The sequence below is a fragment of the Xiphophorus maculatus genome, chromosome 21, assembly GCF_002775205.1.
Source record: "Xiphophorus maculatus strain JP 163 A chromosome 21, X_maculatus-5.0-male, whole genome shotgun sequence".
Classification (NCBI taxonomy): domain Eukaryota; kingdom Metazoa; phylum Chordata; class Actinopteri; order Cyprinodontiformes; family Poeciliidae; genus Xiphophorus; species Xiphophorus maculatus.
The window spans coordinates 6,541,369-6,569,131 of record NC_036463.1 but is presented as its reverse complement, the minus strand read 5'-3'; the positions used below and the strand labels follow the sequence as shown (position 1 = coordinate 6,569,131).

At 40.2% G+C, this 27,763-nt stretch overlaps 2 protein-coding genes across 8 annotated transcripts in view; both read right to left on the bottom strand.

Moving 5' to 3' along the window:
* Positions 1-862: 862 nt before the first annotated feature.
* Positions 863-13,643, bottom strand: topbp1 (DNA topoisomerase II binding protein 1). Of its 3 annotated transcripts, none has more exons than XM_023326751.1 (28): positions 13,336-13,643; positions 13,068-13,239; positions 12,830-12,964; positions 12,386-12,529; positions 12,076-12,257; positions 11,406-11,599; positions 11,093-11,269; positions 10,356-10,522; positions 10,108-10,271; positions 9,262-9,512; positions 8,871-9,187; positions 8,616-8,788; positions 7,845-8,056; positions 7,311-7,627; positions 7,049-7,234; positions 6,806-6,912; positions 6,077-6,200; positions 4,600-4,758; positions 4,401-4,497; positions 4,134-4,326; positions 3,385-3,614; positions 3,133-3,275; positions 2,961-3,057; positions 2,529-2,692; positions 2,182-2,310; positions 1,970-2,059; positions 1,213-1,374; positions 863-1,101 (listed from the first exon to the last, which is right to left on the bottom strand). In XM_023326751.1, the coding sequence occupies exons 2-28, from the start codon at positions 13,152-13,154 to the stop codon at positions 973-975; spliced, it is 4,530 nt and encodes a 1,509-aa protein (XP_023182519.1). In that variant the 5' UTR covers positions 13,155-13,239; positions 13,336-13,643; the 3' UTR covers positions 863-972. The 3 variants fall into 3 exon arrangements, with proteins under 3 accessions (XP_023182519.1, XP_023182518.1, XP_023182520.1); XM_023326750.1 differs by having other exon boundaries at positions 13,457-13,643; XM_023326752.1 differs by having other exon boundaries at positions 13,599-13,640.
* A 1,021-nt stretch (positions 13,644-14,664) lies between these two features.
* Positions 14,665-27,763, bottom strand: part of dnajc13 (DnaJ heat shock protein family (Hsp40) member C13) — a 33,632-nt gene continuing 20,533 nt past the window's right edge. For 2 of the 5 annotated variants that reach the window (XM_014468595.2, XM_023326304.1), the window contains 35 exons: positions 26,959-27,041; positions 26,618-26,771; positions 26,426-26,529; positions 26,175-26,334; positions 26,030-26,092; positions 25,845-25,946; positions 25,424-25,528; positions 25,083-25,285; positions 24,902-24,986; positions 24,660-24,814; positions 23,992-24,037; positions 23,750-23,904; positions 23,441-23,642; positions 23,246-23,361; positions 22,666-22,744; positions 22,453-22,588; positions 22,174-22,358; positions 22,000-22,074; positions 21,675-21,794; positions 20,433-20,828; positions 20,230-20,343; positions 20,030-20,146; positions 19,784-19,961; positions 19,608-19,699; positions 19,261-19,360; positions 19,101-19,175; positions 18,897-19,009; positions 18,646-18,815; positions 18,517-18,559; positions 18,253-18,426; positions 17,993-18,172; positions 17,287-17,427; positions 17,073-17,216; positions 16,892-16,991; positions 14,665-15,640 (listed from right to left, as the gene is read on the bottom strand). In XM_014468595.2, the coding sequence (XP_014324081.1) occupies positions 15,543-15,640; positions 16,892-16,991; positions 17,073-17,216; positions 17,287-17,427; positions 17,993-18,172; positions 18,253-18,426; positions 18,517-18,559; positions 18,646-18,815; positions 18,897-19,009; positions 19,101-19,175; positions 19,261-19,360; positions 19,608-19,699; positions 19,784-19,961; positions 20,030-20,146; positions 20,230-20,343; positions 20,433-20,828; positions 21,675-21,794; positions 22,000-22,074; positions 22,174-22,358; positions 22,453-22,588; positions 22,666-22,744; positions 23,246-23,361; positions 23,441-23,642; positions 23,750-23,904; positions 23,992-24,037; positions 24,660-24,814; positions 24,902-24,986; positions 25,083-25,285; positions 25,424-25,528; positions 25,845-25,946; positions 26,030-26,092; positions 26,175-26,334; positions 26,426-26,529; positions 26,618-26,771; positions 26,959-27,041 (4,563 nt within the window). In that variant the 3' untranslated portion in view covers positions 14,665-15,542. Of the gene's footprint in view, positions 15,641-16,548; positions 16,654-16,891; positions 16,992-17,072; positions 17,217-17,286; positions 17,428-17,992; positions 18,173-18,252; positions 18,427-18,516; positions 18,560-18,645; positions 18,816-18,896; positions 19,010-19,100; positions 19,176-19,260; positions 19,361-19,607; positions 19,700-19,783; positions 19,962-20,029; positions 20,147-20,229; positions 20,344-20,432; positions 20,829-21,674; positions 21,795-21,999; positions 22,075-22,173; positions 22,359-22,452; positions 22,589-22,665; positions 22,745-23,245; positions 23,362-23,440; positions 23,643-23,749; positions 23,905-23,991; positions 24,038-24,659; positions 24,815-24,901; positions 24,987-25,082; positions 25,286-25,423; positions 25,529-25,844; positions 25,947-26,029; positions 26,093-26,174; positions 26,335-26,425; positions 26,530-26,617; positions 26,772-26,958; positions 27,042-27,763 lie in introns of all 5 variants that reach the window. The other 3 variants (XM_023326302.1, XM_023326303.1, XM_023326305.1) reach the window with 2 other exon arrangements.

Sequence of the window (27,763 nt, the reverse complement as noted above, 5' to 3'; positions counted from 1 at the left end):
GTTCCTAAATGGGATCTATAGGCATTTTACTACAACTGGTCAGACACAAAGACAATCTGATCAACAGAAAATGGTCCAACAGTGAACCTCAAAGACAAATTTGACTAAATATAGGATGCTGTATCTCAGATACAAAGACTGGGCAGAACATGAGCTGGAAGCAGAAATCTGTAAATGCCTCTCAGGGAATCCTCGCCAGATTTAAAACCCTGACTGAGCTCTGACGTCTGAGTTATTGCAGCTCTTTGTCTTGTAATCACCATTCTCCTCTAACAGATCAACCCTGCGTCTGCAGGGCAGCCAGTTCATCCATTAGGAGGTTAAACCACTTATCTGTCCATATGGCAGGGAACAGGAGCGACAAACCTCAGCTGGCAATCTGGCATGAAGCAGCACATAGTTGAACCATGGATATACATCAGCAGGAGAAATAAAACTGTGTTTACTGCCTGGAAATACATGGACAACATAAGTATGATTTCATCATGGAAACCAGTTGAGTTTTAAGAGTTACAAATATTAAAAATAACTAAACATCATCTTATATTTATGTCTTAATATAAATAAAAAAAGTTCAACATTAAATTAACTTTTAATTCTGAGCACTCTGCAGCTATAAAGCAGAAGTATTAAGTCACAAGTATTAAAATTGGATTTAACTCATAGTTTACACCCTTGCCTTTCTGATTCAATGCAATCCCTGCACTGCCCTCTACAGGCCGCAGTGTTTTACTCCACCCAATTACAAACCATGACTCAACATTTTCTGCACACCATATTTCAGTCATCCATCACTGCCGACTCAGCGTGAGCAGCAGCAACTGCAGTGGTTGGAACAGAGGCAGCAGGAATGACAATACAGATGCTATATTTATTTTATTCCATTTTTATAAATCATAAAAAAAAAAAATCTTATTTACAGTTATTTTCACTCAAATGAAAATGTTGCAGGAATGTTTTTGTGCAAAGGTTTCAGTTCAGACGGCTCTTTTTCAGCTTGGAGGGGTCGGCTGCTGCTTTACGCTTACGGGACGGTGTGCATGGATCTTCCTCAGGCGGAGCTGCAGTCAGACAGTACAACTCGATGGGCGGCGTCGGCTCCTGAGATCAGAAAATAGAAGAAATATCAACAAAAACACCTAGAGATCCAACAGATTTAAGACATTTAAAATTCATTTTATAAGCAAATAAAGCACGTTTACAGTCAGTCACCTGCATGAGGTAATCTGCAATGTACTCCGGTTTCAAGCATGTTACTCCTTGTGCTGTGGCCTCAGCTACGTCCACTCTGAAGTCTCCGGGTTTGAGACGACTGAAGTCTGCGAACAGATGTGAGGCCTCTCTGTAGAGTGACGGGGAGGGGCTGGGCAGCACCTGAAGGGAAAACATGAGAAAACACGACCTGACGGTGATAACTCAAACACATTTCAAGAAATGTTACATTTATATGTAAAAAAAAAAAGAAAGAAATTAAACAGTTCTTTTTGACGATGCTGTATTTTCTAACTTGGTAATGCATTAGTTGTCAGTTTATTTTTTCATTCTTGCTTGTATATTTTTCCAGGCTTCCTACACATGTTTCATGACTAAATACTATTTATGTCAAGGCTCATATTAGCAACTTTCCATTTGGACTCATTCTGAGCTTTATGAAACATTTTCTCCATAAATGTATGGAAGATATTTCTACAGAGGTTGATCAGTATGAGGGATTGCTGAAAACCTAAGAAGCAGCTGGATTTTCTAAGGTTGAAAACCAATTAACATGAAAACCTGCATTGTTTTTATAGCTGTTATTGAACTAGAATCCACACCACATAGTAGACTTTGAATCTGGAATAAGTTTACTGTATATAATAAATTGGATCTGCTTGTCTTCTAAAGTGCCTGGAGACAAATTGAGGTGCATAAATGTAGGTTTTGGCAGCTCCTGTAACGAGTGGCTTGTAAAATAAAAGCAGGGAGAAACCTTCGCTCCACCAGACTGCAATAACCGCCTGAAACCCGACTCTCTGCTCTGGTCGATGTTCAGCATCACGGTCCAGCCACTGAAAGCTCCCTGGAAAATGGGAAACATCCTTAGTCAAGTTAAGACAACTTAAAACAGTTTTAGACACTTATCTTTTAAAAACCTATGTGAGTGACAGTGATAATTAGACTTGAAATGGATCTGGTACGTACGTCATGTTCAGAGCTTCCCTGCAAAGCTTTTCTCCAGCGCATTGCGGCCAAGGCCAGTCTCTTCTGCTGAGAGGTGATGGAGGGCAGAGCCTCCAAGATGGAGCAGCTGCCCCATTCATAATCATCCTCCTGCATCACAGGAAGAGACGAAAGGAGAGAAAAATCCCAAATAATCAACGTATTCGAATGAAGAAATGATTGTAGAGATGAAGAGCTAGCATCTTAACCAGCTGATGTTATAACAAATCCAGTTGAATCCAGATGGTAACACTATATGTTCAGATTGAAGCTACATTATTCTGCCTCTGGAATGATGAAACACAATGGAGTTGTCTTCAGGTTCCCACCTGAATGAAGTGTCCCACAGAGCGACACGCCTCCAGGTACGAGCGATGCAGGATCCACTTGCCGGCTGCCATGGCGGCCAGATACTTCTCGTTTCGCAGTGGACTCCCTACAATGATGTGGGAGCAGCTGGGGTCAAAAGACTGCTTGTCCAGGATGATGCCCCCTACAGGACAAAGAGACAGATGGCCTCAGTAAACTACACCTGGTAGATATTTTAAAAAAGAGAATGGAGCTCCAACTTAAAAGACAAAGATTAATTTGTTATATGCAATTAAATTACGTTCAGCTATTTGTTTTTCAGTGTGAGACTTCTGACTGATTATGGATTGGTTCTCATCACTTCAGACTGTTGATGTTTTTTTTAATATACTGTATATATAAAATACGGACGTATTTTGACATTTGATCCCCAGAAAAGCTGAGCGACTCACCGAGTTCCTCTATCAGATGACTGTAATCAATTCGCTCCTGAGGGCTGAGCGACGACAGCTGAAATCTGGGCGGCTGATTTTCTTCCTCTTTCTCTTCCTGACAGAAACGAAAGAAATTTACAGCTGCAGCGGCGTGCTGGAAATAACCAGGGAGGTTCCAAGAAGCACTTACCTGTGGCTCTGGTGCTACTAGCGGTTTGGCGAGAGGGAAGGCGATGCTGGGAGCTTGAGGAGTGAGGATGTCCTCTTCTGGATCCTCTGATGAAGGCGCCACGACCTTCTGACCCATTTGCTGGTTTATAATGTCACAAGCAGCTGTGAGGAAATTGAAGGATAACTTTTAAAGTAAACGTAGGCATTAAATTGCACCTTCATTTTACCTTTGATTCTCAACACTTCCATGTTATTATGCGGATCCTCTTACCCATCTCTACCAGCTCAGAGTCCGTCATTGAGTCCTTGAAGCGCGGTCCATTTTCTGCTGTGGGAGGCGGTGCTGCCGTCAGGGGCTCTGAGTGTTGTGATGGACTCCCAGGCCACTGGAAGTTATCAGCCAGCTTCGCTCTCTCCTCCCTGGCTGTAGGATCGTCCCAAACTATCTGCTCACTCTGAGACGGCTCAGTGTTTATGTCCGTTACCGCTTCTCTGGGGACCCTGGAAACGCATCAGTGAGAAACAATTAAAGGTTTCTCATCATATATTTTTGATGGTTCTATTTGGGGTTCCCCCAGGCTCTATTCTGGGCCCTGTTCTATTCCTACTTTACTGCGACTAGTAATGAAGAATATAAGGGTTTCATATCAGTTGATATTGATAATTATCAATTCCTTTCTTGTTTAAAATATCTGAAACACTGCCAAACTGGTGATGGGACCTTTCTTGTTTTATCCAGTTTTCTCTAAAGATTTTGTTCTCATTTCCTTCTTTCACTTTTTATTTTTAAGCAGTTATGAGGCACAGTGGTGAAACCTTAAACTGCTGCTGCACAAGTTATTCATAGGCTGTTGCTAGGTAACCAAAGCGTGAGTGAGTTGCTAGGTAACCAAAGCAAGTAAGGTGATGCCACAAACCTAGCTTAGCTAGCTAGAAGCTACATTGCTTTTTTGCTTCAGTTAAACACTCCCACAATCCCGTGCTGCATCACTATCACGATCATATGACTATTTTTTGTACCTCAGAGCTTCCAGAGTACGTCTGCTCCCACTGCGTCCGACCCGGCTGCCTTCAGGCGTGTTTGGACCCAAGTCGGTGCAGCCTGATCCCATCCTGGCAAGTCTGACAGAAGCCCGCCTGCCTGTTGTCATTTTGGTGGCCGACATGATCTCCTGAAGCTGTCTTTGCAGGTTCTCTCTCATTTCCAGAGTATCTACAATATTGAACACACTTCAATCACCAAGTTCTCAAGTCGTTAGTGGAATCAGCTCCTCAACAACTCCTCACCTCTTTTCTCTGTGGTATCGTTCACCTCGTCTTGATCAACACATCCATTACTTACAGGATGCACAACTGCGCTTTTCTCTGCAGCAACAACTGCAGACTGAAAAACAAATATATATTTGAATCACATTATTAATGAGATAGACACAAAAACACTAACATGGATGTTTAGATGAAGATTTCTTCACATATTCAGACCAACCTTGTTGTGTTTTGATTCAGTCGCGTCTTTGCGTTGTGTCCGTGTTAAAGGCGGAGATCTCTGGGAGCTGCTGGGAACCTGGCTGAGGTTCAGACTCATCTTTGGATTATAAGTGAAAGGATACAGAGACTCTGAGACGTGCTTCTGCTCCTCAGCACACTGCACAACAAGAAACGCATAAAACAGTCATGAAGAGACAAAGCAAGCACTTAAAAACTGTTTTTCTAACAGATTACTTCCTTTATGTAAGATATGGTAAAAATATAACATGGCAAGAAGACTATAGATTTACATAATTAAATAGACTATGAATAAATAAATAAAGTGATTACTGTGTGTCAGTAAAAAATTAGAAATAAGAATAAAATAAATTTAGGAAGAATAAAAATGATTCAACCTGCAATCAATAATAAAATACCCATTTAATAATTTTTCCATTTAATAAAGTTTTTCATAGTTTCACAATTCAGCACATTATGAATTTACAATGCTCTGGTCATTTTAATTGATCCAATTCAACTATAATCGGTTTGGAGCTTAACCAATCAGATGTCAGGATCTATTTCAAAAGCAACAGTTTAAGCAAAATTATTTTATTACGTTAGCTAGAGGGGGCAAATTTGTACCATTATCAAATCTGTGGTAAGGGGGGCAGACAAAATTATTCAAAAGACCACAAACAGCCCTGACAACTTTCAATTTTAAGTGTCACTTTTAAATATTGAATTCATATTAATTATAATTTTAGATTTTTTAAAAATAAATACATCTTGAATGTAGTTGTATACTTTTTTTAAACATAAACTTGCATAAATAATAATGTTTCATCATTAGTTTTTTTCCCCCACATGTCGTGGCTTTAAATGTTGCATTAAATAAAAACAGCTCTAGATCCGCTAGAACAGGGGTCCCCAAACTTTCTCCTGTGAGGGCCACATAACTTGTCCCTTCTCTGATGGGGGGCCGGGGTCAGTTTGTAACAGAAAAAGTGTGACGATTGTAAGAGTGCTAAACATAAAAATGTATTGCTTTTCAGAAAGCACAATCAAATAACCTTTTCTGGATTCTTCAGAGAACAAAAGTCAGGAAATAACACTATTTATGAAATAAATAATAACCAAATAACACTGGGTTCTCCACATAGAAAAAAGGGTTAGGGTCAATTATATGCATGTATAAAATAGTTACTAACTAGTAGTTAATAATAAATAAAGTTCATTACTAAGGAACATTTATTTTATTGCAAAAGTCCAACTTATCACATAAAAATGCACATATATGAAAATACTCTGGTATTGTTCAGGGGGCCGGACCAAATGTGGAGGCGGGCCGCACCTGGCCCGCGGGCCGTAGTTTGGGGACCACTGCGCTAGAATGACAGAGGAAGGCAGCCATATGTAGCTGGATTTATATTTTAATTTGGTGAAAAATGGTCACAGTTTTAGGTAAAATAGTATTTTTACTGATGTGAGCTTACAGCATGCAGCCAGTACTGGGAGACCACATGCAGGCCCTTCTCCTTCACTGCCTTGTATTCGCGGGAGTTGTCTCCGACACGACCCTGGTAGATGTAGTGCGTCACTGTGTTATCACAGGCCCACCTGAAAACAAGATAAAGAGAATGAGCATATCTGGTAAAATTTTAAAACTGATTTCTTTTTAAATCCAGGTTGCCCGTTAATGTTTTTGACTGCTCTCTGCGTTTCTTCCTGTCTTCAGTCTAGGAGGAAAAGCTTAAAGAAATTATATTTATAACCCAGGCAAACAGGAAGTCGCTGATTATTAATGAGAAGTCCATAGACTGACTAACCTTTAAAAGGTAAATTAGCAATAATAATTTAAAAAACAACCCATTTCAGTTACATTTATTTTATAAAGATTATTAGAGATTTTTTCATGCGCTGAATCAATGTGCTGAGATTTAAGTTTGTATTTCCAATAAAATTAAGTTAAAAAAGAAAGACATTTATTATAAGCCTTTATACTTATTCTTAAGAGCCACTAAATATGGAGAGCACAAAAATTACCATTTTTAACTGAAGTTTCAACCTCTTAGTTGAATTAAAAGGCTTGATCTGCAAAACTCTGAAATAGGGGAGATAAAATTTTATATTTCTGTGTAAAAGTGATTCAGAAATCCAAAAATATGAGTTTTTTTTTTCCGTGAAAACATTTTTATAGCAAATTTCCAATAACTGCTAAGTACCTGAAGTCAGCTCCAAGCGAAGCAGCAATAGCATTCAGTTCACTTTGCATTTTGCTCAGTTTTTTCCCCACGCAGATCACAACACCAGTCAGGGGTCCTGAGTCTTTCTGTGGGATTTTGAGAAAACAAAAACACTTAAAACAATATACATATTCTGAGTACTTCATTATATTCACTTTGTCAGTTCAGTAGAGTCATGCACAGCATAACAATATGTAAACTAAAAATGGCCATTTATCTGACCTCCTTGTCAATTGTCTTTGCCAGCTGGGGGCTGACAGAGACTTCCTGCATTTCTGTGGCATTATTCACTGAGCTGTTTGCCAGAGCGACCTTCCGGTTCCTGTTGATAACGTTGGTAAGTGGAGTTTCCACCCTTTCCCCGGGTTTAGATCTTCCGCTAGGAGTCTCCAAATCTTTGAGTGCATCCTTAAAAAGTGAACAGATTATCCGTCACATGCCCCCCTTGGAGGATAAAACTAAATGTCTGTTTTTTGGTGCTGACCTTGAAGTTAAAGGACGGCCTGAAGAGCTGGTCCCTGACCAGGAATCGAGAGGGAGTGTCCAGTTGCAGGGACGGCTCCTTCTGGAGTGGTTTCCCTCTGCCGCCATCTTGGTTTGGTGTCAGTGTGCTCGGGTTTTCTCTGGGCTTCATCTCGTCCAACATAGATCGAAACACTTTGCTCTGAAAGCGACCGCAATCAAGCGGCGTGACCGCTTTCCCGCCCTGCGGACCCAGCAACGGGATTTCTGGGGAACAACGAGCGGGTTGGAGCGGAGCTGCTTTCTGGGATCCGCTGACGAAGCTCTCGTCTTCTTTCTCTGTGGAATTTCAAATTGTGACAATTAATTTGACATAAAATTTTTCATTTACTAAAAGAGGACCTAAATATGAAATTCACATCTTACTCATTTTTATACTTCCATTTGGGTCTCAAATGGAAGTATGTGCATCCAGTCGATTTTTGGCAGTAGGAACCTCAAGGTTCAACGGGATTAAAGCAACACAAAGTAGATATACAGATAATATGAATGTCACCTGGAGAGGAGGGCAGATCCACCAGATATTTCTCCTCTGTCACCCTCCTCCCTGTCCGTGCAGACTCAAGTATCCAGTGCATTGTAACGGCAGGAAGCCCCCACTTCTTAGCTGCCTGATACTTTGTTCCATCAGGGGTCTGTAACACCAGGTGAGTGCTGGCCAGCATGCCTTTCTTCTGGTTGGACAGGCGCACAAAGTAATCCTGGACACTGTAGGAGTAAGGGGAGGAAAGCAAAAGGTTTGAGTAAGAAGTTCACAACAAAAGGAACAACACAAGTTATAGAGGGAATTAAAATGATCCTGACCGAAACACAAAAACAGCTTGCAAAACGGGTATTTTATAGACTGCAAGTTATTATGGAGTCTGTCAAATACATATGCGCACCCCTGTTAAAATGCTAGGGTTGTGGCAAAAATATGACTTCGTTGTAAAACTTTTTTTTACATTTAATATGGCGTAATAAACATCAAGAACATCTGATTGGACAAATGTATTAGTCAGGAGAAGAGTATGCTGCGTAAAGAAAATCTTAAAACATATTTTTTGTCTGGTTTTTAGTGCAAATATCTTAATTCACTTAAAATAAGACAAATCTAACTTATAAATAACTTTCTTCTTTTCTTTCTTTTTATACAAGAAATAGGAGCTTGTTTCAGTGAATAATTTCTTAAGATATTGATAAGAACCGAGATAGTTCCTCCAGCAGATTTCTTTCACCTATAACATGGGGAAAATGTTTGTTATAAGTGAAAATATGTGCCACATACTTGGCTCCGAGATGCTTGGCCAGCTCCACCAGAGACTCCCTCTCTGCTCCAGTAAACTGGCTGACAGACAGAACGCAGTCTTTGAGAGGTAAGTACCCCTCCCTCACAGGAACGGGCGTAAACAGAGGGTTAGAGGACAGCGGCAGAACGCGCTCGTTCTCCACACACATAACCTGCAATAAACAAATCAGAACATGAATGTAGCTCTGCAGGACAAATCAGAAAAATAAAGCAAAACACAAACTGAGTTCGCACCAGCCATGTGTCAGTGACCACCTCGTCCACGGTGGCCTCCACTGTGCAGCCCAGCTGAGGGACCACAGCGAAGTCCCCCACCACTCGGCTGCGGCCCGACAGCAGCCTGCCTCCTTGCTCTTTCAGCAGCGCCGAGAGCTGAGCCTCAGCCTCGACACCGAAACCCACAAGCAGGAAGGATTTCCCAGAAAACAGACTACCCCGTGGCTGAGGCTCTTGCTCTGATCCCCCAGTGTGGAGGGGCGTCCAGGACTCAGGCTGAGGTTCTGCAGCTGCGCTGAAGGACTTCATGCTGGTATTCTCTGGTGCCAGATCAACTTACAGATAAGAAACAAAAAAATTATTTCACTCTGAATTATTTAATCTGAGAATTAATTAATCAGATTCTTACCCACTGTGGGGTCGTCGTCCATGTACTGTGAGAGAAGATCCTCGTCTGTTATTGGTTCCTTGGGAGTGTTCGGGTTGGCAACAGGCGGGCCGGAAGACGAACGATGTCTCGCCGCAGGACGTGCAGAGACGGAAACAGCTACAGCGTCTGAAGCTGGAGGGAGACAGTCCGGGTGAAGGTATCCGTCCTCTGGGACCAACATGCCTTTGGAGAAACAATCCAGCAGCCACTGTGCTGTTACCACATGGGGCCTGAGAAGAAACACAGGAACTGATTATTTAATTTGATGTAATTGGTGAAGTGCCCTTTAACAGTTTTCTCAACCAATATCCATCCACAAACTCTACAAAGCTACACAGAAAATACTGAAGGCCAAGAGCTTCCAAGCTTAGTTGTCCTCTACTCTCTTTGCCTTTGAAAGTCCCGCAGGTACAGTGATTCTAAGTTGAAGTTACATTTCTTTCTATTGTTTTCTGCAGCCTACTCCACTCTTTTTGGCTTGGTTTTTGTTGTCATAAAAAGTACCTCTAGTTCAGTTTCCATGTTTAGTTATGCATTTTTTTTTTTGATGGTGCTACTGTCTGGTGTCGTTAACATTAACTCTAGGTGTTATAATTTTTTTTCACAAGGCTTTGGTGATTAGCTGTGCATCTTTTCTGGACTGAGACACTGTTTTCCTGGCTTTAGAAAGTAGCTTAAAATTTATTGGGTGATATAAATACTTATTTTCCTCTAATTTGAATAATTTGATCATTTAAAAGACTAAAATCAACCACATTTACAACCAAAATACAGAATTATCATCAGACAAATACAGAATTATTATCAGAAAATTGTATGTCAAACCTGTGAGTTGCTGTGGACAGAAATTTCTGGAGCTCCTGGTCCACTTCTCTCACAATGACATGAGTGAGATCCTCTCTGGGCTGGTTGAAGCGCAGGCCTCCAGCAGCGCTTACGAGCCGCCGCAGCTTCTCCAGGTTCTTCTCTGGGAAACCACTTAAATATAACTGTACAACAATAAACAAATTTTAAAAATCGTCTAAAAATGAAAGCAATGACTTTGCTTTGTGATAATGTGGACTATGTTCTACCTTACAACCATCCAACACATCATCTGCTGGGCATACAGTGAGGTCTAAACGGTCTATGGGGTCTGGCGTCTCCATGCGACTCATGGTGATGTTGGTGAGAGCGGTGTCGTTTATCGCTGCACTAGTGTTGACAGAAATGTTGCTCAGGCCCAACAGAGATGGGCCATCTACAGAAAAAATGCACAACAACCTTAAGAACAAACCTCAGCAGGGGGAAGTCATGATTTATAGCTCATTGCAGCAAATTGATGGCTAAACCTTTGAATAAAGATACACCAATCTGTCAGCAGAACATTTGCCCAGATCTACCATTTATGCTTTGGAAGGTATCCAGATGAGCATAAATTCATAAATTTTCCACCTTAGTCTTAGAGAACTTCTGTCAGTTTCTGTTGCAAACATCTGCCTTAATAATCTCAGTAAACAAATAATTTTTTTTTTCCTTTTCTTACAAATTTCTGACTTTACAACGTCAGAGAATATCTTAAATATGGTGATTTTTTTCCCTTTAATTGTGGAAAATTCTTTATTTAATTGCAAATTTAAAACTTTGACAATGGAATGTTTTTTTCTTGTAAATATGTGAAATTAATCTAAAAAATCTGAGTTTTGGTGGAAATTTACACCTCAGTGGCCATTTTGTTTCTAATTTTATCAACAACAGCTCTAATACGCCACTGTGGATTTGTGTTTATTCATGAATGCATCAACAAAAACAGAAGAAATTGGCAGGGTACCTTCTCTCTTGCTGGTGCCTGTAGGAGTTGAGGTGTTGGGCTGTGTGGTTGTTGAAGCATTGCGCTGCACCATGTACCTGCTCTCATCCTGAGAGTATCCTTTCTCTATGCTGTCGAACAGCCAGTGCAAAGACACACAATACACGTTCCACTTCCTGGCGCATTCGTACTTCTGACCTGCAAACAAAAAGTAAACTCTCAGCAAAACAGTAACACCAATGAAAAAAAAAATCCTATTTAAGAACATTACTGGACTAAAATATTTTTCTTAAAGATTTTTTTGTTGGACAAATTAAAATTGTGGAGACTTTACCTGTCGGTTCACTAACAATGAGATGTGTGCACTCGTTCATTTTGAGCTGGCCGGTGTATTTGGCCCCGTGCTGCTCGCAGAGCCGCTGCACCTCTTTGCGCTCTGTGCTGGAGAGGCCCGTCACACAAACGATACAGCCAAGCAGCACGGGGCACAGGTAGTCCTCAACTGGCAGGTCTGTGTACCTGAAGAGACTGGTGAGGAAAGTGCAAAAGAAATTTTAAAAACTCCACCTTGTAATTTAAGCACATTGATGCTGAGCACTAAGTGATGACTTCAGGTTTCTCTGGGGTCTAATGCCCTCATTAGAGGCCAGGGCATCACCGACACTTTGATATACCAAGATATCTTAAATAAAAAAATCTAGTTCTCAGTGAAATTATCATTATTATTGAGTCTTTGAAAAAGAGCCACAACATTTGGTCAAATTAAAACAAGAATTGTTCACCAGACACAAAATCAAGCATTTTCCTGCCAATCTTTCTTTAACAGACTGTGTTGCATCAACTAAAATAATTTGCTGCAAAAGACTTCAGTTAGAAAAATAAATGCTTAAAATTTAAAGCTGAGTGAAACTGTGTTTATTGTTCAGTAATTAAATCTAACATTTCCACGCTAATTAACAGAAGCCGTCCTTTAATGAATCAACCAGTTTCACTAAGGTACTTACCTGTCTTGTGATTTTTCCCAGCATGCTTTGACCCATGTAGGCAGCAGTATGGGTTTTCCCAACTTGGCAGCCACCAGGTATTTTTTGCTTCCCACCTCCCCAGCAATCAGGTGTGAGACAGATACGTTCAGATCAAGATAGACCCGTCCGCCCATGAGCTGCACCAGATCCATCACCTCTCCCTGCAGAGGGAGACAGAATACACACATAAGCACATTTATATGTAAAACTTTTCAATATTTTGTTCCAAAATTCTGCGTTTTTAAAAAGGAATATATAGTTTTTTAAAAAGTAAATCATCAGAACCAACCCGGGTTGCTTTATCTAGACTGGTGCAGGAAATAGTGACGTCAGCCATCGCCATGTTATACACTGGTTTTTCTGCTTTAGGGACACAGCGCTGTTGCTGCAGGCAGTCCAGCACCACCAGTGGACTCACTATTCTGCACCCAAGCTGTTGAAGCAAATGTGGCATAAATTTAAAAAAGCTTAGAGATGGATCAGTTATAACTTTTAAAATAAAAAACATTCCCAAAAGAAAACCAGAGATCCGATGGCTACAGCCTAACTATTAAAATTAGCAGGTGTTTAGTTTTTACTTGAATTTAATTATATGCATTTAATTTAAATAATAATTAAGGCATGTTACACACAAGATCATAATTGTAGTAATATAAAATTTCTTTACTGTTGTAAATAAAAACAACTAGATTTCATAACAGGTTTGCAAAATGCATACAGAATGGGTTCAGACCTTTTTGCAGTGCAGAAAAGCTGGAGTGGTGAATTTGATGAAAACAAACAGAGACTTGTCCTTCCGGTCCATCTGTAAAACATCTTCTTCCTGGATGGTTTTTAAATACTTTTCAGACTGCAGCTCCAGAATGGCCTGTATAAATAGGACTCAGAGTTAGAACTGCAAACAGAAACAGGGCTCAAAAATCCCGTGAATTACAAACAGAAGCAAAGCTTAAGCCAGAAGTGATATTTACCTCATATGCTTTGACTGCATAATCCGGTTTGGATCCTTCACTTTCCACAAACTTCACAATAAAGTCTTGCTTCCCTGCTTTAGACATGCTGAACTCGATGTATGAGGACTGAGGAGACTTGACATGAGTGACGAATGTGTCTTATTGACGAAACTTCAAGTGAACCTTTATCCTTATTAAAAATGAAAACAACACAGACCTTTTAGGGTTACCATAAAGCACAGCCTACATTTATTCAAATTAGTAAACATAAAAAGACCCGAATTACTTAGTTCTTGTAAAAAGACTCCGATTGGCTGAAAATTTAAAGATATATTCTGTATTCATGACAGAATTTAGCTTTTCACTACGAACGTACTAAACATTCACTCTCAACATCTACCACTAACCTTTGAAACTTTAACCGGTTATTTTCACAACTTTGAATGCGTCAAGATTGTTTAACATTCATACAACACAACTAACACTATTCACAAAATGCATAAATAGACATAAATTAAATGTTATCTTTTTCGTAGCAATTCGACTAACTCAAACTGGAGTTATTGTTGACACTCTTCGCGCCGTTGGCGCAACTTCCGGTGTAACAAGCTAATCCGTCCGAGTGGAATCAAACAGCTGCACCGGCAGATCCAGTCTTTCAAACTGGACATATCACGGATAAGCAGCTCTTCTTCTTCCCTTAGTTTTGAACTCTGGTTAACAAAAAGTAAATTTGTCTCGTCATATTTGAACCCACGGTCTTCCTCACATTTGCTTAAGTCTAAAACCCTTGTTTTTTTAGTTATCTTAATGCTTTTCTTTAAGATAACCATTGCAAACACATTCATCATAAGAACATTGTTATGCTAATTGCATGCATACCAATTCAGCTGAACTGCTGAACGCTTATTTGTGCTTATGAATATTCAGAAATTAAGTATTCAAATTGATCTTTTAACAGTTTTTAAAGTGAGAGAAATAGTTATTGTGTCAGCTTTCTATTCTTCAGCTGAATATAAACTTGGAAGTTATCTTTGGGCCTAAAGAGGAACAACAGCTTCAGTTATAGCTGTAGTTGATCCAGAACATTGTTGCTTGTGTCACATCACATCTAAAATCCTTACACTAACTCACTGTAGCTCAGAGAATAGACTTTTAAATACAGTTAGTTTACAAATCATTAAACAGCTTAGCATCAAAATACATTACAGATCTGTTGTCATTGTACCAACTTTTCAAACCACTCAAGCCTTGTTGTGCTGGTCCTCCCCCCCCTCCAAGAACCAGAACCAAACATGGAGAAGGAGAACTCAGTTTCTATGTTCCTCTAACAAACTTCCACATAACTGCTGAAACACTGAGTTCCTTTAAATCAATGCTAAAACATATTTGTTTAGGGCTGCCTTTGATTAACAACTGGAACATAATTTTTTAAAGTCTGGATTACACTTTTCCATGGGAATGTAGTTCTTTTTATCTGATGTTTTCATAAAGTTAAGCATTTTGAATTGTCTTGTTGCTGAAATGTGCTAGGTAAATAAACTTGGCTTACTATAATTCAAGCTGTTCATCACAAATCTAAATACAAAAGAACAACACTTTAGGTTCCCTTTTATTCTTAAAATTTTATGTACAAGTTGTGACTGATTTCATTTTTAAATGTACATTCAATATAGAAAGTTTATATACGTAATATTACATTGAACATCTCACAAATTGCACTAGTCTTTCACATAAGATTCAAAATCAGAGTCAAAGTCATTCGTCATGTCTGCAGAAGCTCATTTCCTGTGGTTACTTTAAGTTTCTGTCTTTACTTGAATAGTAAAATGCTTTTTGCGTTCTGGGGAGAGATTTGCTTAAAACATGGTAGGCAGGGAAGAAGGATGAAGATCTGAGGAATTAAAGGCTGGCTATCAGAGCTGGACAAGCAAAATCAGAAAGGTCCACTTCAGTTTTGGGAGCTATTTTTCCTGGGGAGATTGCACACTTTTTTCTTTTTTAAATATCCAATGTCATTTCTATTCCAAGTCATAATATTGTGAAGTTTATGTAAAAAGAGCACAAACACAGCCAAATTTTCTGGGATGAGGAGAAGATTTTGGGATATGATAAACAAGAAAAGACTGAAAGAAGAGGAGAGAAATTCCTCTAATAATAAGACTTGGTCTTTCTGCAGCTTTCTAACTCAAAAAAAGTAAAAAATATATTCATACAAAAAAGTAACCCTTTTTCTGTCAGAAGAATAAGTAGCACAGGAAAAGAAAATCCAAATATGGTCATTTGTTAAAAGAAAATAAATCTTGAAGACTTCAGTGTCATCTGAAAGCCGGGGGAAGGAGAGTGACACTGCAGGACGAGTTGCAGAGAATTTGGTGACTGTCTTCCTCGGTCTTCCCTCTCCCATCCTTTCTGATGTTTGGGGAGCCGAACGGTCCCCTCTCCGAGCTGCAGAGGGCAGTCTGGCAGCCTTAGCATGACTATGTCAGTCGTTCAGCCTTGATCTCCGCTGTCGTTGTCTACAGGGGGTGGGACGCTGGACAATACTGTCGAGCCAGTTCCTGCCGTGAGGTAACCTGCAACTCCTGGACCTGCAGGTCACAGGGACAATGGGTTAGGCTGCAGACAAGATGGGACTTAGAAGAGGTGAAGCTATAATGATTAAAGAGTGAATGTCCACAGAGTTCATCAATGTACTTTCCTTAAGTTGGAACCAAGAAGATGTAAAAGTTAAGAAACCAAAGCAGTTTTCTCCAAATGCTCCACTTTTTAGGAGTCATTGACATGTAAAAGTATTTACACGCCTTACATTTAGTTCCAACCACAAATGGTGTATTCTATTGGGATTTTATGCGATAGACTAATAACAAATCCAGTGTCATTTGGTTGCACTGGATATTAGAATAAATGGGGTTCAATATAACAGCGTACCACACTTGTTACAAGGTTTCGGAAACCTTGTATAATTTTACTCTCATTTTAAAAGTATGTAATGCATTGTGTAAGTCTTTTAGGAGAAATAAATCCTAATAAAAGTGGGTTGTAATTTCTCTCTTAATTTACAATTCCTCCTCACCCTGGAACAAATATACCTGGCCAAAATCGGCAAGTTGAAAGAACACTGGGACGCTAATTTATTATATGTTTTACAATTAAAAATCCATGTTTTGCTAGGAGATTAAAGGCTTATTTTATGTCAGGTTGGTAATACAGCCAAAATAAATACAATTGGAATCAAAAAACAACTATTTCAACTTAAGAATTAAGCTTCAACATGAATGTTTACCTCCAAAATTCTTTAACAACCAAGAAAAAAATAGCTTCAAATTCACTTTAATTTTTATTATGGTGACAAGAAAACAGAAAAACTTTCATAGTAATATATATATTTACCACTGTGAGATGAAGACTTTGGAATGGAAAGTGGCATGATGGAACAAGGATGGAGGAAAGAATGGGAGGATAATTATGTGATAGTAGGAGCCAGGCAAGAGTCTACCTGCATCAAAGCAAGAAAGAGGAGGGCTGTGGGGGCCCAGCTCTGGAGTCTAGAGCCCACCCCGCAGAGGGCTGCTGGCGGCCAGGAGAGAAGGAGTGGAAACTCCTGAGGAGGAAACGTAGAGGACAAAGAGGGAAGGGAAGCGTAGAGCCGGGAAGTTACAGGGATTGGATAGAAAAAGGATTGCTTGGAGGAATCAGCCAAGTGATTTTTAGGATAAAGCAAATCATTATGTTTCATCAACAGCTCAGAGAGAAGCAAGGAGGGCCGGCATTATTAGTAATTGGCAAAGTTTTGCTGATGTTATTAATGTTAGCAGCCTGAAAAAACAACAAGACTTTACCCGTCAGGTAGCCTGCAGTCTGAGACTCTGAGATAAAAAGATCATGCTTCTGGTCTTTGAAGGCACTCCACACTGAAGACTTCGCAAGAATTTCATTCACCTTTGAAATAGCAATTAGAAAGAGTTTTTATTTGTAAAACAATTATTGTCATTCCATTTCCTTAGTTATTAAATATAGTACCTGCTCTCCATACTGTAGACTGCGAGTCATAGACTTGAGTGCCTTGACTATCTGTGCTTTAGTAGCCGAAGGGTTTTCTAGCGTCTCCAGGCCAATGCCTTCCAGTAACTTTAGAAGGTATGGAACCAGCTCCACCCTTAAAGCCTGTAGATCAGTAATAAGGACGTTATTTTGAACAATAACAGGGAAAGTTCAACAAACAGCCACAGCGTACCTGAGCCACCAGTTCTGTCTGTTCTTTCTGAAACATCCGGTTGAGAGCTTCACACGCAAGCCCGGCCATGTCTGCTCGAGATTTCATCCCAGCCATCAGAGGGCCAATCGTCTCCAAAGACGCCATGGAGCGAACACACAGCTGCACGTTGTGTGGCCAGATGAGAGAGTTGGAAAGTAGGGTTATTACATGGTTCCTGTACATTTTACACGTCAAGATTAAATATTTTGTCAGACTCAAATGATCAGAGTAATCCGTTCCATCCCTAAAAACCGTGGACAGATATTTCAAGTTGGACATCTGGTCTTTAGACAAAAAAAGATGAGAATGAAAACGCTTCTATCTGGTATGTCATGTTTAAATTAAGCTCAAAAAAAGAAGAATCAAAAATCCCAATTTAGCTCAGATGACAGTAGAATGGACAGATGAACGGACCAATGGATGGACCAACAGCTATATGAATAGACAAATGGTTGGATCATGGATGGAGAAATGGAAGGATTGATCAGTGGATCAGACAACCAGGTAAATGGACACCAGATGGTTCTAATAGATATTAAGGACAGGGATAATATCTGGAAAATATAAATATTTTTTCAAAATTATGGTCGACTTTCTGCCTACCCTATTATTGTTAAGGTTCTTCTGTGGCTAAATGACACAACACAATTGCATGCTACATGAATGATGCATGTGAGCGTCTGACCTCATTGTCTGACAGGACGTGGATGAGGCGGATGGAGCTCTTCGGCACAGCATTGTTTTTGTGGTTGAGCGCTGCCAGGATGCGAGGCAGGTGGCCCAGAGGGGGAACCTGGTCGGCCAGATGGCTCTGGGTGCTGAAAAGGCAAACGGCCGCCGTGGTAATCGTCTCCAGGCTCTCACCCTGCAGGAAGCAGTTTATGTCAGGCAGATGATCATAAACTCTAGGCTTATTTATGTCTAGTTCAACATTTTGGTGCTCACATTGGGGTTGTTCTTCTCTAGCAGCTCGCTCAGTGTTTCCAGCAGCGACACAAGGAAGTCTCGAGGTTTCCGCAGTACCCATCCGGGCTGAGCGATGAAGATGCGCAAGAAGACTCCGCCGACTTCGACCTCGCCCTGTCCAGCTCCGTAAGCCACAGTGAAGTCATCTGGCAACTGAGAACACATTAAACAAATCCATTCAAATGCAGAGAACAAAATAAAACAAAAAACAAATCGGCTTATTTACCAGCAGCTCAAACTTACTTTCCAGTTCACGTCAGGATTATCCTTTTGCTGTTTGAAGTGCCTTAAAAATAAATAATTTACTATTAAATTTCCAACTCACTCGTCTGTTTAAAAGGTGATGACCATAAACTCAACTGAGACACATACTCAAGCATCATCTCTCGCACTGTGGTGGACACTTTCTCTCTCGAGGTGTCATTCCAGATGAGCTCAGGGTTTTCATGCGTTCCCTCGAATATCTGAACCGCTGCCTCGGCGTTGTCTCGCATGGCGTCCATAAAGACACCGGGAAGGAAACGCATCAGCGTCAGACGCACCTAAAGGAGGAAAAATGTATCAAAAGTTGAGTTAAAGATACGAATATAGGGGAGTCTTTATTAATATCTGTTCATCCTGACCTTTGGTCCGACTAGCTTGTCTGAGGTCATCTTGGAGAAAAGCTCTGCAGTCTGGGTGCGGACCTGTGGGTGTGTGCAGTTGCAGAACAGGTCCAGCAAATAAATCAGAGCACCTGTGGGAGACACAGATCAACAAAAATATTAATTAATACGACATTTAGAAAGACATGAACAGTTTCTTAGAAACCTAGTAGATTTACTGACCTTTGGCCATGGCCTCTTTGACTATCTTTGTGTTTGAAGTTAGAGCATGGAGAGTTTCCAGCACCATCTGTCTGCCTAAAGTAACCAGCAACGTCAGTCAACAAATCCATTATGAAAAATAATGAGAGGCAGTAAGTTAAATACGTTTGTGTTTTCTTACTGGAGGGAAGTGAATGCAGCAGCAACAACAGGTTGGACAACACCAGGGACTCGGCAATGTTGCTCACGCATTCCTGGTTTGATGTCACTGTATTCACAACCTGAGAAAAAATATTCAAATTAATGCCAATTTTCAATAAAATCAAATTTGTTAAATATCAACTTGTATTTTACAAGGCAATCAAGATTAAATTTAATATATAAATTATATAGATTTGCACGTATATTATTTGTTATAGAACATAATACTACTTGATTAAAATAAGACAAACATTTTTAAAAGTTATTTAATGATTTAATACTAAAGCATATTAATTATGAAGACAAAGGATAATTATTCATCATTACCTCCAAAACGAGCTGTTGCACTCTACCGGCTCCATGAACCCGCAACAAAGAAAAGAGCAGCTTGAAATGGCCAATACACTCCGACTCAGAACCTGAAATTATTCGGAAGGACAGAGGAGGTAAGAACAGAGGAGAAAAAGCAACGAACATCTGGATTCACTGGAGTAACATCTCACCTGGGTTGTTCTTAATGACGTTGCGGAGAGCCTCTAAGGCCATCTCAGCGAAGCAGAGCCTCTCAGCATGCTGCTGGGACTCAACTTTGTTACTCTGACTCATGGCCAGCAACGTGTGGAGGTACTGAGCCTGAGAGCCCACGTAGTCCAGCAGACAGGCAGCAAATGCTTTGGGGTACTAAATACAGAGCAGCATTATAAGGTCAGTTTTATTTAGGAAATAAGATTGTAGGTTGTAGTGCTCACCTCTAGGGGGAAAGTAGGCTGCTCGTTGTAAACCCGGACGAAAATCTCCCCGACTATGAGCTCTTTGTTGTGATCGTTGAACATGAAATCTGCACCAAAGCTTTTATCGTTTTCTCCCTGTGATAAAACCACAAAGCTGTTTCATGAATAACTGCGCTTGACAACTCGCTACGCGACGATTGATGAGTCTTTATTCTTACTCTCTTGATGTTTCCTTCCTGCTGACCCTCCAGGAACTCCAGCAGCTCGGCTCGGGTCCCGTTGTTCCAGATCAGGTAGGGATTCTCAGAGTTACTATTCAGCAGCTTCAGAACCTAAACCCCCAATAAGTCACACTTTAGTTTTTGAGGAGTTTATCACTGTTAAAAAAAAAAAAAAATCATATTTGATCTTTTTAACTGACCTCAGCTGGAGACCCTGTTCCCAGCTTCCTGGAGATGAACGGTGTGAGCATTGCGGCTAAGCTCTTGCGGATGGTGGGGTTTTCCGGTGGGGTGCCATCCACGCCGTTGGTCTCCGTTACAGGATTGTTGGCGTCTGGGGGGGTGGGTGTCTGAGTGTAGCCCCCCAGTCGGCTGAGGGCCACCAGGCTGAGCTTGGCCAAGCTGTTAGCCACCTCCTGCTGATTGGTGTCCTGGTTGGCCTGGACGCCGCTCTCCTCCAGCGTGTAGTCATAGTTGAACAGGTAGATGAGAAGATGCCAAAGCACGCCAGCGTGGTACAGATGGGTCTGCAGAAAGAAGTCTATGGCGAAGGAGCTGATGCATTGCACTGCCAGGGCCGCTGTCTTTGGGAGACCCTGAAAGGAGACGAGGAGGAGAAAATAAATCACTGAACAGCAAAACCTCGTGACTGACCATATCCGTCAGATATGATGACTTATGGAGCACTTTATAGTCACAAATCAGCACAATATCTTTCAGCATCTCTTAACTGCAACATATAAACTGTTTAACAAGTGAAGTCATAAAAATGGGACAGAAGAAAAAGCTAAAATTGCGACAGAGTAACTTGCTGCTAAAGTTTTGGAGTCAAAGACAAAAAAAAAAAGGACTGATTTCAAGCAAAATGGAGCTTTAACAGATGTGAAAGAAAAAGACGACAGAATAAAGCAGATTTGTAACCAGCTGATAGAGTTTCTTTACAGTCTGAGCTACACATTCTGGTTTTCCTACTAAAGAGTCAACATCTAAATGACACAAAACATTAACCATAAAGCAGAAATAAAGGTTGAAAGGTGATGCATTTACTGAACAGATAATTGTCCTACTGGAGTTCCTTGAAAATATTTGTTCATCACCAAATAAGAGACAAAACCCTTAACTATGGCAATGAATGGTGCAGTAAAATGCTGTGCCTGCCTTTCTTTTCAAATGTCTTCTCATACAAAAAGATATATTTTGTGTTATATCTTATACATATATAAGCTAAGCTATGCAGCCAAATAATTATTCATCAAAATAATATTCTGGTGATTTAGATGCTGTAAAACTGCAACACATTTTATTTCCTCAATTAATATGCCAAAAAGTTAAATTAAATACCCCCAAAAAATCATGTTTTCAAGATCATTTCTCCTTTAGGAAAATACTTTTTCCCGCTTTAATATGCAGTAGGACACAAGTGAACCATGAAGGATGCTCACCTTTCCATAAAACAAAATGTGACAGAGGTCCCGGATGATGTTTGGCAGTTCGATTATCTTTTCCCTGCATTCCTCAAACTGGGCTGCCACACTGTAGCACCTACAGATGTGCCCGCACACCTTCAAAGAGTCGTCAGAGAAACCGGGTTTTAGAAATTACAGCAAACAAAGAACATGGCTTTTAGGGTAAATCTTTACTCTTTTAAAGACTGACATTTTTAGAATTCTCAAATCTCTTTGTTGCATTTTTAAATTATATATACAAAAACACATGTATGAAATTATAAAAAAGATGTTTACAGTCATCAACCTATACATGTGTTACCTGAACAGCCATGTCATCAGGCTTACTGGATGCAGTGAGCACAGCAACACACCGAGAAAGAGCTTCCAGTAAAATCTGCACAAACACATTTTTTTCCCCTCATTAACCAACAGCGTAGAGGTGGACATTTCATATGAACATGGCGACATTCAGAATTGGTTAAAATACTGATACCTCAATCCCGTTCTCCCGCCGCAGCTCCTCGGCGTTAAGAGCCGAGCAGTTCACCGTGTGGAAGGCCAGCTCAGCGGCGGCCGGGAGCAGAGGCGACGTTTTGGAGAAAAGCTGCGCATCGTCTGTCTCCATTTTGATCGTTTTGATGAGCATGGGATAACCGGCGTACTTGTACGGCTCCAGTTCTGGAGAAGTAGTCAAAGTGTCAGTATTAGCACACTATAACGGCGCTAGCTGCTTTTACATGGGTAGAGCTGATGCTTAAATCCATGCTGAAACCTTTCTGATGTCGATTGAAAAGGATGCTCTGAGTTTTGAGGATCAGGATGATGTTTTCTGGGTCAGGACCGTCTACGATCCTGGCAGACTTTGTGCAAAGGAACTCGTACGCTTTGTTAACTTTTTCGAACATGTCCTGGAAGACAAGAGTAAATACAATAAGGATTCTAAGCCTAAGCAAACATTTATTATGAAAATAATAATTTTACACACCCTTCCTTCTGGGTTTTTGTCAGGATGGTACTTCTGCGCCAGTCTGAAGTAAGCCTTCCTGATTTTACTCTCCTCATGCCTGAAAACACAAAGGGCATCATTAAATAATTGTTTAAATAGTTTTCTACATTTCTTTCAAATAAAAAGGTAAAAAACGTGACTAAATAAAATCCAGTCAAACCATTAGCCATCATTCAACACCTAAAAATAAATCCAGATGTTCTCTAAGGGCCTCAAGGGTTGATTGTTATGTGATAGATCAAAACTTGTTGATGTGTTAAAAATGATAAACTCAAAATCCAGACCTAAATTTTGTTCAAAATCTGTGGCACGGATTGAAAATGAAAGTGCACAGAAGCTCTCTATCCAATCTGATTGAGTCTTAACTATTTTGCAAAGAAAAATGGGCAAAAATCCAATCTCTAGGTGTGTTTAAGCTGACACCACCCAAATCTCTTGTAGATGCAGTTGCACCAAAAAGGTAATATTGACGAAAAGGGGCTGAATGAAAATATTTGAGTCAGTTTAATTTTTCTGCAGTGTACTTTGAAAACTACAGCAGTAAATTTCTTCCACTCACTGGCCCTGTCCTTTGGGGAGGTTGAGAACATCGTACGCGTCATCCACAGACATTGAGGGCGGCTTCTTCTCCACCTCCCGCTTCCAGGCTTCAAGAGTGTCTTTCAGCAGCTTCACCTTCATTAGTAAGGACAGAAATTGATTATAATACTTAAATAATAAGAGTCTCAGACCACAAAAGGTAAAGAAAACTCACAGCGTCTCTTATAGGCCAGTTGGGGAAGCGGATGGTGTCGCACAGATGCCTGAGGTAGTAAATGTTGCAGAAGAGCTCGTTGTCTAGCTGAGGGAAGCTGATCACAGGGATGGGGCAGTACTGGTAGAGAGCTCGAGTGTTGCTCTGCAGCCTGGGGCTAAAATCAGCAATATGGGCAGCAATCTTCTCAATCATCATTCGCCTGAAACGAAATAAGAAGCAGGCATAGATCAAATAACAGAAGCATTCATTGCTGCGACAATAACGTTACAAATAAACTCGTTTTATGAAGCAGAGGTCACTTCTCACCTCATCTCACTGCTCCAAATGGCCTCAGGTGTGTCAAATTCGCCAAGGAATATCTCAGAGAAGCGCTCAGCTTCGTAGTTCTCCAGGTAACACACCATGGCTTCTGGTAAAGCTGGTCCCAGAACGCTGCGCTGTACGATGTCCTGACCTTTGGACTGCACAAGAAACATAAATGAAATAACATTTTAATCTCATTTCTGTCACAGAATCTTGAATTACAATGTCAGTGTCATGATAATCACCTCCTCTGATTTGAAGGCTTGTTTTAAATGAGTGTACTTCAGGAACCTAAAAAGAAAAGAGGAATTTCACAGATTTTATTTCATGCATCCTACACACCAGGATTTCTAAGCACCTAGGTGAGAAAATTACAGGCTATTCCGGACTAATATCTAGTATTCTTATTGCTTTTTAGCCAATGTTCAAAGGGTGAAAACTGATTTTTTACCCTTTAAAATCCATGATGTTTAAACCATTATGACTCAAAAATAGAGGGAAGGAGGAAGGAAAGAAAGAGAAAAAGAGAAAGACACAAAGGCAGACAAGGAAAAACAAAACAAAGAAAGAAAGACACAAAGAAAAAATAGCCGAATGGTGTGATTTTCTGACACTTGGGATATTTCTGTGATGTAATGTAAAGCCGAGATGGATGAAATGACGTAATTTATAGAAAATGGAAATGTTTTTCCAGACTTCATTTCCTTCTTCCATACGTTTGCAGATCTGGAAAACAACTTAAGTCATATTTCACACCTGTTCTAAAACTAAGCCCAAGTCCAAATGTTTAATGTTTTTAGCAAGATTAAAACTCAACACTGAGTTTCATCTATAAGTAGGCATGCAGGCTGAAAAGAGCAATATTCCAAGATGACGCATGCCCCTAATAATAATCCCTGTGATGTGTTATTACCTCGCAACAGGAAGCACGTTGGAGCCTGTGTACATCATGATGAAGAAGAAAACCCCTGTTAAATAGAGGCGCTGCAGATTTGGGTTGTCCTGCATCACCAAGTACAACAGGTTGGCAACCTTTTCCACCAGAATGGGGTCAAATGTCAGCAGCAACTGAGAGGAACAGGAAAACAAGAAAAACCAACAAATGAATTTCTGCCCATGTATAATACACCTGTATCACCCAAACTGTAGACATACCTGGACAATATGTGGGAGACAGGCATTGTCGCTAATCATCCTCTTGATTTTAGGTAAAGGTCGGATGATGGCGTTATCCTGGTCCCTGCACAAGAAATAAAAGCAGTTGCCCAGATTATTAGTCTTCATGAGCTTTTTCTTGAAACTGGAGGAAAAAAAACAGAAAAGAAGCAACAATCACCTGCTTGGGTAATACGAGCACATGGTGATGAGCATGTTGAGGATCATTGTAGCCAAGTCGGACTCGTTCATCACTGGCTGGCCTGTGGCCAAGAGGCACCACTTCAGCTGAGGGATGGCCTGTAGGGGGCGCCAACCGTCCATCCCTTGAGCCCAGCAGCGCGTCTTTGCTGTCAGGACACCCGTGTTCCAAAACTCCTGCATCTGGAAAGAAGAAAAGACTGCATCAGAACTAGAATCTAAACAAGGAAGAAAACATATATACAAGCAGTAAAAAAATAAAGTAACTGCATAAAAAGAAAAAAAAAAGATGATCCAAAAGCCAATGTGACTACTGCTCACCTCCTCAAAACTAAAAGGTCCTCTTCTTTCTTTATCTGCATTCCCAAAGTACCACTCTTTCTCACCCTCCCTTTTCATGTCTGGTGATGCCTCCAGAACGTTGCTCTGTGGAAATACACAAGAATCATTTTAAGACTAAAGAGACAATTTTTAAATTATAGGATCCAAAATTGGGGTCTTTGGCACCCAGTGGCTACTGGTCAAGGTTATAAACCATAGTGATTTCGAAACCTGGTGTGAAACCTAAAAGTGTGTTAAAATGTTTATTTTCTTGCATTTTTATTATTTCAGTTTTTAAACTGAGTTTTATTGTGTTATTTTAGTAAAAATAAAAAAATAAAAAAACTGGAATTATTTATTATGGTCTTAAATAATTTCTAACCAAACTCAGTGCAGGAACTCACAACTTTACAGTTTTTACCTGAAGTGGAACGGTAGCTCTACTGGTGTGCAGGTGGGCTAAAGTAAGCAAGTCCACCATGATGCGAACTCCGTTTGAATCCATCACATCCTTCACATTTTTCTGCACAAAAAAATAAAAAGGAATCATAAAAATGTGAGTAAGATAACACACTTGTGCAAATTTGTTCTCTTTTTCCAGGTTACCTTATGTAGAATGAGCTTGTTGAGGAAGAGGATCAGCCTGTCCCTCTCTAGTTTGTCTGTACACTATGAAAATAACAAGATTTCAGAATTTACTTGTGGATAGTACACAAAAAAAATATCACCTGCACTGTTAGCCAGCACATACCCGGTCCAGCATGCCAACAATGTATTTTGTGTCAGTGAAAGGACCAATCTCCTCAAAGCACTTGCCGTACACAATTGCAAGCGCCTGTAGGCACAAGCACTTCATCATGACTTTGGGTGTGAGTAAAAAGCGATGGTAGAGCTCATTAAAAAACTCATATCTGCAAATAAAAAGAGGCATGACGTGAATCATACTTTAAGGAGCTGGTGTTCAACAATCACTGTGGACAGATGGGGTAACTGGAATCTTACGATCTCTTGATGGCACTCGATTCTTCATTTTCATCTTCTTCCAGCAGCAGACGCAGGTAATAATCTCCTATTTTTATCTCATCAGAAAGGCACTCGTATTTCACCTGCACAGATTTACATGCAAATTTTCTGTGATCCCACAGATTTCTGAACAAGAAAAAAAACGCATCCAGGGTGGAAGTGTGTCCAAACCTCAAACTCCTGGTGATTCCAGGAGATGACGGTGACATTGCCGAGCTCACGGTCCACACTGAAAGCACGCATCTCTCCCTCCAGAGCGTCACGTAGCTCCTCCCTCGTTTTAAGGTTCCAGATGAGGTTGGAGCGCGCATGGTCCAGCTGGAATCTTTAACAACAATGGTTTTATTCTTGCACAAACTGGAACGCTACTAATGTATAATTTCGACCAAACAGTTTAGGGATGTTTAAAATAAAACAAACAGCACTTCAGCTACAAAGGTTTGCTGTGGAAATATGACAAAAGTAAGTTATGCGTCACATATTAAATTTTATTTGTGATTAAAATGAGCTACCTGTAATAAAATAGTTCCCAGTTTGATTCAATCTTAATTCTCTGTCTTCTCTTCCTCAGGATGACAGGCTTTTGGTTTGGATTCTGAAAACAAAAAAAACCCAAACCTTTTAATGCTTGTTTTAGTTGCTTAGTATCATAGCATCAGATCTCCAAGATTTCAGTAAAACTGAAGATGAAACGGAAACAACATGAGTAGACTTTTAGAAAAGATGATGGAAATTAAAACACTTCAAGGGTCAATTTGCCACTTCACCAATTCACCTAATTTTGCCCAACTTTTATTTTAACCCTGTAAATAAATTATTCATCTAGTTAACCTGATCTGCACTTAAAGGGTGCTTTAAGTGCCACAAAGCTGAGACTTAAAGGGTGCTACCCACTTTCCCAACTGTTGCTGTGCATTGCTGGTCAGCTGACTGAAAGATTGCTACACTTTTTCCTCACTGATGACATAAACATCTAAGTTATTTGGAAATATAACTTAGATGTTATATTTCTTAGATATAAAACAAAATCTGTACAATCAAGGTGTGAAAACTAAAAATAGCGTCAGTCTTAGTGACCTGACAGCCCAACTAATTACCTAATGTTAACTTGTTAAATACAGCAGTGTGGCCATAAGAAAACCACTAACCAGAGAAAAACGCATTAATTTGATTGGACTCTGGAGCAAAGGAAGAAGCTCATGTGGTCAGATAAGTCCAGAGTTACCCTCTTCCAGAGTGATGGGCACTTCAGGGTAAGAAGAGAGGCAAATGAAGTGATGCACCCATCATGTCTACTGTAGCAGTGTGACAATGAGT